This window comes from Microcaecilia unicolor, chromosome 1, assembly GCF_901765095.1.
Source record: "Microcaecilia unicolor chromosome 1, aMicUni1.1, whole genome shotgun sequence".
In the NCBI taxonomy this organism is placed as follows: Eukaryota; Metazoa; Chordata; class Amphibia; order Gymnophiona; family Siphonopidae; genus Microcaecilia; species Microcaecilia unicolor.
In genome coordinates, this window is record NC_044031.1 from 267,402,298 (window position 1) to 267,417,004 (window position 14,707).

Here is a 14,707-nt window from a genome sequence, read left to right on the forward strand (position 1 = left end):
TCAATCTGCTTTCGCTGGGGTAATACTTACCATCAATAAGCAGAAAAAAAACAAGTATACTATTTTATAATAAAGTGGCAAGACTAAGAAACATCTGGGACAACCAGAAATTTGTCCCGGAGACGCAGGTCAAAACATTGAGGACTTCCAGCAAAGGGAGAGAAGATCTTGGGCAGACAGAGCACAGCTGGAAGCAGGTCACCAAGACCCACAAGATCAATACTCCAACTCCACCTTCTATTCAACTAAAGAATCGGTTCACAGCCCTGGAGGTAGAAGAGCTAGAAACATCTAAAAAGCAGGAAGAAACAATGACCAAAAATGCCATCACAGCCAGACAATTGGCCCAGAAAAAGTGAAAGGTAGTGGTGGTTGGAGATTCACTTCTCAGGGGTACCGAAGCACCCATCTGCCAGCCAGATATGTTGTCCAGAGAGGTGTGCTGTCTGCCTGGTGCCAAGATTCGTGATATTGTGGAAAGATTGCCTAGACTCATCAAGCCTACAGACCACGATCCTATGTTACTCATCCATGTTGGCACAAATGATACAGCTAAATATCCTACTGAACATATCATACGAGACTTCATGGCTTTGGGTCAGAAGGTTAAGCATCTAGGTGCGCAGGTGGTGTTCTCATCGATCCTCCCTGTCGAAGGTAAAGGTTGAATGAGAGAAGCTCGCATCTTGGAGATAAATGCGTGGCTGCGTGGTTGGTGCCGACGAGAGTGCTTTGGTTTCGTAGACCATGGGATGATTTTCCAAGAGGTACTGAGCGGTGATGCTGTCCTTCTGTCAAGGAAGGAAGGAAGGAGTGTTTCAGCAACAGGCTGGCTAAAGTACTAAAGAGGGCTTTAAACTAAAATTGATGGGATGGGTATAAAAGGTCACGAAGTCATAATTAACCCCAAGGAAGGTAGGACATCTAATGCCTCTATAGAAGAGAATAAAAAGAGTAAAATCTGGAGAGCCTTGTATACCAATGCCTGTAGTATGGGAAATAAACTTCTAGATCTTGAGGCTACAATGATGGAAGCGGACTTGGATTTAGTGGCGGTCACGGAGACGTGGGTCACAAAGAACCATGACTGGGATGTTGCTATACCTGGCTATAATCTATTCAGGAAGGACAGAGTAGGAAAAAAGGGTGGAGGTGTGGCTTTATATGCTAAGAATGATATCCAAGTGACAGAACTGCAGGACATGTGGGGCATGGAAGATGCGCTGTGGGTTAAACTGGAAAGAGGGAAAGGGAAATGTATCTATATCTGAGTGATATACAGACCACCCTCACAGTCGAAGGAAATGGACAGGGACTTAATTGAAGACATCCGTAAGATAGCTAGGAAAGGGGAAGTACTACTGATAGGTGACCAATATGCCGGATGTTGATTGGTGTGCCCCGGCTGCGGGGTCTTCTAGAAGCAAAGAGATCTTAGATTCCCTACAGGAGGAATTGTTCCAGCAGTGGGTAACGGAACCAACGCGGGATGGAGCTGTTCTGGACCTGGTGCTTATGAATGGAGAGTACGTTTCTGACGTCAAGGTGGCAGACCATTTGGCATCTAGTGATCATCGTATGGTATGGTACAATATTAAAACAGAAGAGACGGCTCATTCGAGATTGAAGGTCCTGGATTTCAAAGGAACTAACTTTGTCGAGATGGGGAATTTCTCAAGGAACAGTTAGCGGAGTGGGAACAGCTGAAGGATGTAGAACAGCAATGGGCAAGACTGAAAGGAGCTATATTAAAGGCAACTAACCTTTACGTTAGAAAATTACATAAAAGTAAGAGGAAAAGAAGGCCTCTCTGGTATTCAAACGTAGTAGCTGAAAAGATAAGGGTAAGGAGGCTAGCCTTTGCACGTTATAAGATGACTCAGAAAGATGAAGACAGGCGAGAATACCTAAATAAGCGAAAAGAAGCTGGAAAAGCTATCAGGAAAGCAAAGCAGCAAATGGAGGAAAAGATAGCAAATACAGTAAAATTGGGGGTTAAGACCTTTTTCAGATATGTAAATGACAAGAGGAAGTGCCATATTAGCATTGTGAGGCTCAAAGCTGAGGGAGAGAAATATGTGGAAGATGATAAGGATAAAGCTGAACTGCTTAACAATTATTTTAGCTCTGTGTTCACGAATGAAAGACCAGGGGTAGGGCTACAGAAAACAAAGGCTAAAGGGGATGGATGTCTGGCAGACCAAGACCTGTCAGTCTGACCTCAGTGGTGAGTAAGCTAATGGAAACGCTTCTAAAGAGGAGGATTGTGAGCTTTCTTGAACTAAATGGAATGCAGGACCCGAGGCAGTATGGCTTCACTAGTGGCAGGTCATGTCAGACGAATCTGACTGTCTTCTTAGACTGGGTGACCAAAGAGTTGGATGTGGGAGGGGCGCTTGATGTGGTATACTTGGATTTCAGCAAAGCCCTTGACACAGTTCCGCACAGGTGACTGATAAATAAATTGAGTGCCCTCGGTATGGGACCTAGAGTAACTGATTGGGTTAAAAATTGGTTGAATGGTAGGAGACAGAGGGTAGTGGTAAATGGAGCTTGCTCTGAAGAAAAGGATGTCGTCAGTGGAGTACCGCAGGGATCGGTCCTAGGGCCGGCTCTTTTTAACGTCTTTGTGAGCGATATTGCGGAAGGGCTGTCTGGTAAGGTTTGTCTCTTTGTTGATGATACTAAACTCTGCAACAGGGTGGACACCCTGGAGGGTGTGAATGACATGAGGAAGGACCTAGCGAAGTTGGAGGAATGGACCAATATTTGGCAACTAAGGTTTAATCCCAAAAAATGCAGGGTCATGCACTTGGGTCGCAAGAATCCGAGGGATTGGTACAGTATAGGGGGTGAAGTGCTTCAGTGTATGAAGGAAGAGCGGGACTTGGGGGTGATTGTGTCTGATGACCTTAAAGCTTCCAAACAGGTAGAAAAAGCGACGGTCAAAGCCAGAAGGAAGCTTGGGTGCATAAAGATAGGCATGACCAACAGGAAAAAGGAGGTGATAGTGCCGTTGTATAAGTCTCTGGTGAGGCCCCATTTGGAGTACTGCTTACAGTTCTGGAGACCGCACCTACGGAAAGATATAAACAGGATGGAGTCAGTACAGAGGGCGGCTACGAAATTAGTAAGCGATCTTGAACGCAAAATTATAGAGACAGGCTTATGAACCTCAACATGTATATGCTGGAAGAGAGGAGGGAGAGAGGAGACATGATAGAGACGTTTAAATATCTCAAGGGCATTTACGTACAGGAAGAGAGCCTTTTTCAAATGAAGGAGAGCTCTGGAATGAGGAGGCATATGACAAAGTTAAGAGAGAATAGGCTTAGGAGTAATCTAAGGAAGTACTATTTCACAGAAAGGGTGGTGGAGGCTTGGAATAGCCTCCCAGTGGAGGTGGTGGAGTCAGGGCCGGTCTTAGCAAGTGCGGGGCCCTGTGCAGATTAATTTGGTGGGGCCCCATCCTAGCCCCGCCCTGCCCTAGCCCTGCCCCCGCCCTAGCCCCACACCCGCTCCAGCTCCACCCCATTGATAAGATTATTCAATTTTTAGAAGATTTTTAAGTTATGAAATCTCAAATAAAGACAAATGAAGCTAAACTTGTACAGAAAAACTGATTGAAATAATAAGCACAATGCTATCATGAAACCCCCCCTCCCCAGAAAGTATTCAGTTCAAGTCCACTACAATTAGTAGTTCCAATTCTCATAACCCCGGGGGGTCAGAGGTGCGGACACACAATCTCTCCACTGCAAAACACTATACACAAACTTTTGCAAAAACACACTCATAACCTTACTAAACCATAACAGCACTAGTTCCAAGGACAGGACGAGCTACAACCTTATGCGTGGAAAGGCAGAACTGTAATTACACCAGGCTCTAAAACACCAATACACTACCTCGTGAAAAAACCAAAACAAAACAAAAAGGGCTGCAAACACTACACTCTAGCAGGATACTGCACTTTGATCACACATGAAAAACACATGACACAACAGATATGAAGGCAAAATACTGAACTGGAAAGTTACCTCAAGAAGTCAGACTCAGCTTGCAGCAATACTAGAAAAATTGAAACGTACATGCAAAATATCACAGATGCACATTTCCAAAAGCTGACATATTCCAATTAATAAATTCTGAATAAAATACTTTTTTCTACCTTTGTTGTCTGATCATTTAGTTTTTCTATTTGCTTTGGTCCCAGTGTCTTCTGTTTTATGCAGTGTCTTCTTTCCATTTGATATTTTTTCTCTCACCATGTCCATCATCCTCCTGTGTCCTTATGTGTCCTGTCTACCTTCTGTAGCCCTGTCCCTATCCTTTCTCCAGTTTCAGCATCTGCCTTCAAAGTGTTCCGATCTAGCCCTTAAATTCAGCAATTTTCCCTTCATCCATATCCAGCATTTCTCCTCACTTTCCTCCATCCATGTGCATCTACTTTCCTCCCCTCCCCTACATCCATGTCCAGCATTCTCCTCTCTCCCTTCCTCTCCATCCATGTGCATCTCCTTCCTTTGTCTTTCCTTCCCTTCATTCCTGCCCAACATTTCTCCTCTCTTCCCTGCCCTCCACTCCATCTATGTCCAGATTTCTTCTCTCTTCCCTCCCCTCCATCCATGTGCATCTCCTTCCAGTCTTCCCTCCCTTCCTTCCATCCATCCATGTCCAGCAACTCTCCTCTCTCCCCTGGCTTCCCCTCCATCCATCCATCCATGTCCAGCAACTTTCCTCTCTCCTCTGCCCTCTCCTCCATCCATATCTAGCAAATCTCCTCTCCCCTTCCCTCCTCCATCCATCCATATCCAGCAATTCTCCTCTCTCCCCTCCCCTCCATGTCCAGCAATTTATCCTCTCTCCCTGGGCCCTGCCCTCCCATCCATGTCCATCCGTGTCCATCGATGCTCCTCTCTCCCCTTCCCTCCTCCATCCATCCATATCCAGCAAGTCTCCTCTCTCCCCTGCCCTCCCCTCCATGTCCAGCAATTTCTCCTCTCTCCCTGGGCCCTGTCCTCCCATCCATGTCCATCCTTGTCCTTCGATGCTCCTCTCTCCCCTTCCCTCATCCATCCATCCATTTCCAGCAATTCTCCTCTCTCCCCTGCCCTCCCCTCCATGTCCAGCAATTTCTCCTCTCTCCCTGGGCCCTGCTCTCCCATCCATGTCCATCGATGCTCCTCTCTCCCCTTCCCCCCATCTATCCATATCCAGCAATTCTTCTCCCTCCTCTCAATGTCCAGCAATTTCTCCTCTCTCCCTGGGCCCTGCCCTCCCATCCATTTCCATTGATCAATGCTCCTCTCTCCCCATCCCTCCCGCTCCCATGTCCACCTGCCCGCCCTCTTCTCTGGTTTAATCTTCTAGTATTTAAATTTACCTCTGTTGCAGCAGCTGTGCAGCATCAATGAAAGCGATGTCTGACGTCTCTCCACCAGCCTTCCCTTCGCTTGTTCATTCCCTCAGTGCCCCGCCTTCTTCTGACGTCATTTCCTTGTGAGGGCAGGACACTGAGAGGGAATGAACGAGCGAAGGGAAGGCTGGTTAGAGACATCGGGCAGCACTTTCACTGACGCTGCGCAGCTGCTGCGACGTCAGATGTAAATTTAAATACTGGAGCGGGATAGAGTGGAGGAGGCTGAGGCGCGCTGCGCGGGGCCCCCTTAGGCGTGAGGCCCTATGCGGCCGCCTTGGCCTAAGACCGGCCCTGGGTGGAGTCTAGGACTGTTCCAGAATTTAAAATGCATGGGATAAGCATGTGGGATCGCTTAGGAACAGGAAGAATTAGGGGTTGCAGAGGATTGGCAGACTGGATGGGTCATCTGGCCTTAATCTGCAGTCATGTTTCTATGTTTCTATGTTCAAAGCTAAGCAGCAGAATCTAAAGCTTTGATGATTGGCATGCATTAAATTAAACTGTTTTGATGCATTTATTTGTGGGAAGCAAATTATAAAATGAATAAATCAAATCAACTCAAAGAAGAGTAGAAGCATGGAATGAGGGTATCAGCATGATCACCACTTCAGGTCCCATTTTAACTACTGAACCAGGGGTTCCCAAACTTTTTGGGTTCGAACCCCCCCACACCCGGGCCACATGGGTCTCCACAGCAAACATCCCCCCCCCCCCCACACACACACACACACACACAGCCACAGCCACATGGGTCTCTGCGGCACCCCTCTGGTCACATGGCACTGCCTGATTACCACTGAGTACACACTGGCGCTATAAAAATAAAAACATTTTGTAGCACTGGGGATGGGAACTACTGCCGGGCTGCTGCAGTAGCCCAGCAGTACTTCCTTGTTAGCTAGTGGTAAGCCTGAAAGAAAACTAAAATTGCATGTAAAAATGTCTTAACAAAGTCTCCACACACTAAACAGGAGCCATAAAAGTTTAAGAACCCCATTACCCGCTGCTAAGCCAGATCCATCTTGCGGACCTAAACTTCAGAGTCAAGATGGTGCCAGTGTTTGAACTCCAAATATTTAAACCATCAGCTGATCTCACTATCTACCAATCACAGAAGGCTGTCAAAGGAAAGACGCCCACTCTATCTCTGCGTTCAATCCCTTAGGAATTACAAATCATAATAAAGACCAGTGAAGACGATAGCGCTTAATTCTTTGCAAATTTATCTCATGCATATTCATTGTGGAAATCTGATTGGCTGGGTGTGTCCCGAGGACTGGGCTGAGAGCTCCTGCTCCAAGGTAATGTTTCCCAACCTTGTTCCTGAAGACACATCTGAAGTTTCTTCAATCAGGCCAATTTTTGAAAGGAATTATGGACTAGAGTCTGTAAATGGCGCCCACGTTTGGACGCTGAAAAAATTTGCACTAAGTACTATTCTATAAACAGCGCTCCGAGTTAGGCACTCGGCACCAGGATTCGCACCCAATTTTCAGAGTGAGGATTGTTGTAAATCCTTGCGCCTAACTTAAGCCCAGATCTACCATATTTTATAACACTACGTGCAACTTCTAGGAATGCCCATGATCTGCCCAAGCCCCTCCCATGGCCACACCCCATTTTTGGATCCATGTGGAAACATTTACACACACATCTTTATAGAATCCTGATTACGAAGATGGGCATGTAAATTCTAATTGTCAATTATTATTTGTTTTTGTGTGTGTTACATTTGTACCCCGCGCTTTCCCACTCAGGGCAGGCTCAATGCATGGGGCAATGGAGGGTTAAATGACTTGCCCAGAGTCACAACGAGCTGCCTGTGCACCCAACTATTGACACTAATTGTCTTGTTGCTCAATTAATTTGCACACACATAGTAACATAGTAAATGACGGCAGATAAAGACCTGTACAGTCTTCCAGTCTGCTCAACAAGATAAACTCATTTTACATGGTATGTGATATTTTATACCCGAGTTTGATTTGTCCTTGCCATTCTCAGGGCACAGACCATAGAAGTCTTCCCAGCACTGTTCTGAAGCTAACGGCGAAACCCCTTAAAATTTACACTGCAGCCCATCCATATCTATTCAGTCACAATCAAGGTGTAGACCGTAGAAGTCTGCCCAGCACCAGTTTTGCTTCCCAATTACTGGCGTCACCACCTAATCTCCGCTAAGATTCCGCAGATCCATTCCTTCTAAACAGGATTCCTTTGTGTTTATCCCACGCATCTGGCCCCATAGCTTTGTCCACCTTCAGATTCTCAAGCTGTTTATAAACTCTTTCTACCGTAAACAGCGTAGTATCCACTCCATTCCCAAATGTTCCCTCGGCAGCCAACTGCGGTCCTTCTCCAGGATTTTCCTCGTGAACACCAAAGAGAGATAATTGTTTAGCACATTCGCTTTATCTTCATCACTCTCCACACAGCTATTTTCATTATCTTTCAGTCTCGCAATTCCATTCCTATCTTTTCTCTTTTCTCCAATATATCTGAAAAAGGTCTTGTCACCTCTCTTTACATCTTTAGCCATTTTTCTTCCATTTGCGCTTTCGCTAGCCGTATTTCCCTCTTCACTTCTTTGAGTTTAATCTGATAATCTTTTCCATGATCTGTAAGAAAGGGCGGGCCACTAATATGTAGGTATGCTATATACAGGAGGACAACGCCTAATATATATCCAGAGGTACTTAGCTGACAGAACACTACTAAATAGCATTTATTCTGGACTGGTGTCTAGGGAAAGCGTACCCCTTTGGCCCAATTTTTATTTATTTATTTATTTATTTATTTAATTTTTATAGCATTTATACCCCGCTCTTTCCCGCTCGATAGCAGGCTCAGTGCGGCTTACAAGCTATGGTGCAGAGTTTCACAGAGATAACATAAAGTATGATACAAGATAAGGTACAGAGTGTTACATAGATACACAAAGTTTGATACAAAGTATCAAGAGATGTTTAAGTTAAACGAGCAGAACAAGGGGAGAGATGTGGGGGAGAGGATTGGAGTATGGGTAGTGTTGGTGGTGTGGAATTAAGTTTGAGAATTAAGCTAGCTGTGTTGGAAAAAGGAACAATGCCACAGATGGAATATATATTATTTATTAAGTAAAGAAATATATATATAAATAGTTCTGAAACAAAAGGCCAAGCAAAATACAAAATAACTTGCTATGAAAATAGATTATCACCAAAATATAGATAATAAAATATGATTATCCTAATGGACTGACTAAATGAGTGATTACACAACCAATCACAATTCTGATATCCTAATGATTATTATGAGAACTTACACCACACGTCTTATGCAAAATACAGTTAGCAGCTAAATTCACAGACCATAAGTCATGACATAAACCCCATCTGTCACAGACAAAAGCCAAGGACTAATTATCCCCATGACCATAGGTAGTAAATCCTGTTATCTCACCCTGCAGTCTGTGGCAGACTTCCAATGGTAAAGAAGCGGATTCCTCCTCTTAGACTCAAGCTGAAGCCTCAGCGAGTCTCTCAGTCCAGGAATAAAGTCCGAGATCTGTATTCTGGATGCAGATGGCATAGTCTTTAGGTAAGGCCGTATATTATAGCTGAGCCTTGTGAGTTTGTTACAAGGTATGCAGTTCATTGGTGTTTAGGAAAATCAGTCTCTTGCTCATTCCGAGCCTTCTATCCACCTGCAAGTCTTCCGGTCATTTCCCCTCTCCTCCTCCTCTTCAGTCCAAACCTTGGCATCCATCAGTCAGATGATACCTGTGGACCAATCACAGATGGTGTAATAATGTCCAGCCAGCTTCATGGTCATGAAGCGAGCCTTTGTTGTAGCTTACCAATGGCATGCAAACCTCCCTGTCTGATCCCATACTACTGGAGCCATGTGTGTCTTTCTCCTCCAATCTTCCCAAGAGATAACTGGGCTAGTTTGCAACAAAGAATATGTCCTTAGATGAAGTCATCTTGGTATACTCAGCAGTAATGTTCCTTTGTAACAAAGCTGGTTTCTGAAGGTTACTGATACATACAGGCCACAGGCTGTAAAATCCATATTATTATAACAATGGCTGTATAGGCCAAGACCAGCAGAGGTGAAATCTCGGGTAAATACTCCTACAGATCCTCTCATTGCATGTTTTTGTATTTCTTGAACAAAGACTCTTTTGCTCTTATTTTTTCAGCTACTTGAAACCATATAGGTTTCCTGCTTCTCTTGTTTTTGTTGACTTTCCTCGCATAAAGATCAGTTGCCATATTTATAGCAGCCTTTAGCTTGGACCACTGTTTTTCCACATCTCCTACACCTTCCCACACCAACAGCACAAACTTTTGAGCACTCTATATAGAGTTTGGGGATATATGTTTACCCAGCGTAGATATGAAAGGCCATTACTGTTCCCCTTCTTCTGTAGTAGAGTGTCTAAATTTAAATGCCATATGCACGCTTAAATTTATAGAATACTAGCACTTACACGGGTGAATGCTCACTTACATGTCAGTGCTAGCAGAGCACTCAGCGGTATTGTATAATTTAAGCATGCAAATGCCTTAGTACATAAATGCAAGGGGGGCAGCCGGAAGTGTGAAGCGGCAGAGATATCCGGTTTCCCCATGAGTGTCTGCCCCGCCCTCACTCTCTCTGTAACACAAACAGTGAAGGAAAACACAGCACAGCACGAAATCAAATCGCTCTCTCTGTAACAGTGAAGGACTCAGAGGGGGAGGGGAAAGAGGGCAGAAGCCCTCACTATCTCTATAACACAAACACAGCACAGCAGGAAACTTAACACTGAAGGACTTGACTCAGAGGGGGGAGGGGACAGAGAGCAGAGGGGACAGACAGCACAGGGGAAGGGAGAGAGGGCAAAGGGCAGGGACACACACACTCCCACATGCACACTCTGAAGAAAACCTTGCTAGCCCCCGTTTCATTTGCATCAGAAACGGGGCTTTTTTACTAGTAAGGGCATAAGTGCCGGGTTTCAGTTTATTTATGTGCATTCTATCTTGGCACTCTCCTGATAGAATTGTCTTTTAGGGGGTAATTCTATAAAGAAGTCTCTTACCTTTATGTGTGTGTGTATGCACAGATGTGCTTAAATGGCAAAAAACAGTTGTATGCAATTCTGTAAACATGTGTAGATAGTTGACAGTGTGTATTTTATAGGTAGATGTTCACAACATGTGTGGAATCTGGGTGGAGCCTAAGTGGGATCACACTTACATGCATATGTTACAGAATTCTATAAGTTATGTGCATATGCCTACTTTCCTTTATAGAATAGCTCTAGGCACCTAAATATAGGCATCTCTTTAAAGAACTGCCCTCAAAGTGCCTGCACAGAGGGGTCATTTTACTAAGCTGCAGTAAAAAGTGGCCTGCGGTAGTGTGGATGCATGAAATTGGTGTACGCTAGGTTGGAGGGTGGGGAGGGGGGTGGCGCATATTATTGGTGCACAGTCTATTTGGGGTGTGGAAGTTTTTTAAGGGACTAGTTATATAACAACTAATGTAGAGGAGTTTAACTAGCCGATAAGCTTGAGTGTGCTGTATTAGTCTAGAAATTGTTAGCCCCTGTGTGGGCTCGAGTGAGCAGGATGTGCTCTTTATGAAAGTTGACTGTTACAAAATTATTATAATAAAAAAAAATTAAGTGGGAAAAAAAAAAAGAAATTGGTGTATGCTGGGCCATTTTTTACCGTGGCTGGAAAAAAGGCTTTTTTTTAATGGGGCAGTAAATGGCCGTGCACTAAAATTAAAAGTAGCATGCAGCTATTTTCTGCCTGAGCCCTTATTGCCAACCATTGACATAACGGTAAGGGTTCACACTCTACTCACATGGTAATCATGCATCTCGCGCCAATGTGGTCGCACTGCCGATTACCACCAGGAATGCCCCTGCGGTAGAAAATCGAAAAATATTTTCTACTGCAGGAAACAGTGGGTGCCAACTTCAAACTTACTGTCAGGTCCCCATACTACCCCTGCAGTAGTGTCAATTTGGCACGCGCTACCCAGGCATTAGCCCTACCACTGCTTAGTAAAAGGGCCCCAGATTTAAGACAGATAAAGGGCAGAGACACAAAATTGTACACATAGCAGCACTATTCAGGCTCTGTACATCTAGGGCTAGATTCTATATATGGTGCCCAAATAATCAGCGCTGAATAAAATGCTATTCTGTAAACCACGTTAAAGTTAGGTGCAGTTTAAAGAATAGCGCTTACACCTGGGAATCGCGTATAACTTTAGGTGCGGCCGTTTGTACCAACTGCAACATGGTGCAAATGTCGGCATCTACATTAAACACGTATCCCTGTTATTCTATAACAATGTGTGCTAATTTTAGGAACGACCTCATTCTGCCCATGACCCTCCCGTTTCCGCACCCCCTTTTTCAGACCATGTGTAAAATTTAGGCGTGGATCTTGCACCTAGATTTGTGCATGTAACGTTCAACTACATTTAATTAGTGCAAATAATTGCTTGTTAAAAAGCCAACTATTGGCAGTAATTCGCTTGTTGTTTAATTAAATTGCATGTGCAAATCGGATGCATGCCCCAATTTGTGTACACAATTTTTGGTGACTTTTACTGAGGGCCCCTTTTACTAAAGGGTTGGTGTGCGTCATTGGGCTTGCTGCGTGCCAATCCATAACTATTGCAGGAGCCTGGCGGTAGTTCTCACCCCTAACGCGCGCCATTCCCGGCTCTACAAAAATATTTTCTATTTTTGTAGCGCCGGTGCTTACCTGGCAGTTACCGCCAGGTTGGTGTAGGAGTCCTTTCCACTACCTTAGTAGGTGGCGATAAGTGCTCCCCCCTGAAATGGATGCACGGTAAGTGGTTCACTTTCCGCACAGCCATTTATTGTAGAGAAAAAAAGAGGCAGCCTTTTACCCACTGCAGTAAAAGGGTGCCTCAGCATGTGTCAAAAGCAGCTTAGTAAAAGGACCCCTGAATTAGGGGGATAGCCTAGTAGGTTTACTTTAATTACACTGTTATACATATATAGCCAGCAGTTGGCATATTATTCCTATATTCAGCCACTACTGATTACAAGTGTAGCAATATATATTTTTCTAAGCACCATGGCCTGTATTTTAAAAACTACCCTTCCACATGTTGACATCCTTCTGCATAAAACCTGAAAAACAGACAGTTTGGTTCACCTTCTAACCTAGGATCTAAGATTGAAGGATAATAAATTTTACCACCATCAAAGGCAAGGATTTTTAAACTAAAGATTGATAAATGTAATGGAATAGTTATTCCTAGAGCACTTCTAGATGTACACAGCACTGGACAGATGTACTTAATAGATAGTCCATGCTCTGTGGCACTTCTAGTCAAGACATTCATACAAGACAAAGTGCATTTATTAGGGAAAATGTGGTTAATATCAATGAAGCCAGGGTTTTAAGATTTAAAATGTATAAAAAAGCAAATTGTACAAGTTCTGAGAGGCAAATGATAATTGTGAGCACGATAGCATAGCAACATGCCTGGAAAAGTGCAATTCTGAGCTGCTCGACATATTTGAGGGCAGGAAGGAAACTTTTTCACTGCATTGTGCTAGGGTTTCTTTCCTACCTTCCCCTAGATTACCAAAGGTGAGATGTACTATGTATTTTTCTCACAGAGGCAAAATGTGAAACCCATTTACTGCACCTGGCCCAGAGAAAATCGGTAGAACATTGAAAGAGAGCAGGTCTCAATGAACCTCTGATCTTCTTTCCAATTTCCACCTTAACCAACCTTTCTTGGAACATAATAATTGCTCACCATGTCTATGATATTCACCCACCAGAGCCCTAAATGACCTGGAGTAACTCAAACTCATTCTTTTGGGAGATATTCTTGATGGGTCATAAATTCTCTGCCAAGCTAGGAAAGTATCTCTCCATGAAGTGCTGAATCAGTTGTTAGTCTACTCAGCCTTTTATCCGCACATAAATTACCTTTCTGTGAGCATTTCCCCTGACTATGTACTGTCTTTTTTCCTGACACTGTAGAACATGACAGTCATAATGAATTTAAGATGAACGTATACCCTATTGATAAATTGTTTTCATGTGTTTGTTTCATCTAGCATATGCAAGGACGTATGCAGACATTGTTTTCCTTGTTGACGCCTCTTCAAGTATGGGGGCTGCTGCCTTCCAGCAAGTAAGGAATTTCCTCTCCAAAATTGTTCAACAGCTGGACATAGGAATTGACAAGTACAGAGTTGGACTGGCGAAGTATAGTGCCAATTTTAATGTTGAATTTTTACTGGACACCTATCGGACTAAGGAACAGGTGTTGAGCTACATCAAGAAGCACTTTAAATTCGATGGAGGCCGCTTGCTGACTGGAAGTGCCTTGGAGCAGCTGCACCTCACATTTTTTACAGCCAATGCTAGGGGAAGCCGGATCACACAAGGCACCCCCCAGTTTGCAGTGATCATAACATCCGGTAAATCGGAGGATACTGTGAAGAGGGTTGCCCGAGAACTGAAAAACAAGGGTGTTACAGCCATTGCTGTTGGAGTACAGAATTCAGATATAGATGAACTGCGCACCATTGCCACTCACCCTTATACTTTCCAGCACATGGGCCTGCAAGGCATCAATCAGCGGCCCAAAGATGTACTTGAAATTCTTCAGGCCCCAATTCAGGAACAGTTCGACACTCCAGAAGAAGCACCAGCAGGTACAGTATAGCTTGTGGCATCAAGCTATTTGTTGTAGGCTTATAATAATAGAAATTCCAAGATTTTTCCATGCATTGATCAGTCATTTGGCCAGGGACATGATTTTGTGAAGGTCAAAGGTGCATATCACACGACTCACATTCGCTTTTGAAACATGTGGATGAGGCCAGAGAGGGCAGATTTTTCCATGTTTCTTGTGTAGTTCTCTATGTTAGAAACCAGGGAGAATACTTTTCACTCACAATTTAATGACTTTCAAAATTAATCAGCATAGTTTGGTACTGACAGAGAAATATATAGATGGGGTAATTTTATAAAAGAACACATATGTAAAAAGGTGCTAATAAAATCACCCCCACATAAAAGTACATGCAATAACATATCACCAAGGGGCTGATATTCAAACTGTGGCAGGCAGCCCTGCTAACTCCTGCGGTCAGAGTTTCCAGTGACTGGTACTGAATATCCGATTTATTTTTGACCAGGGCCATGAAAAGACAAAATCAGGCCTGGGGCAAACACTCTTAGTGGGCCCTCCACCCCACCACACCAAATACAGGGGTGTAGCCAGCAGTCTGTGGGGGGA

The 14,707-nt window shown here is 44.1% G+C and overlaps 1 protein-coding gene across 3 annotated transcripts in view; it reads left to right on the forward strand.

Moving 5' to 3' along the window:
• COL6A6 (collagen type VI alpha 6 chain) overlaps positions 1 to 14,707 on the forward strand; it is a 336,531-nt gene that overhangs the window by 102,659 nt on the left and 219,165 nt on the right. For all 3 annotated transcript variants that reach the window (XM_030206331.1, XM_030206323.1, XM_030206339.1), the window contains one exon: positions 13,518 to 14,120. In XM_030206331.1, the coding sequence (XP_030062191.1) occupies positions 13,518 to 14,120 (603 nt within the window). The remainder of the gene's footprint in view (positions 1 to 13,517; positions 14,121 to 14,707) is intronic.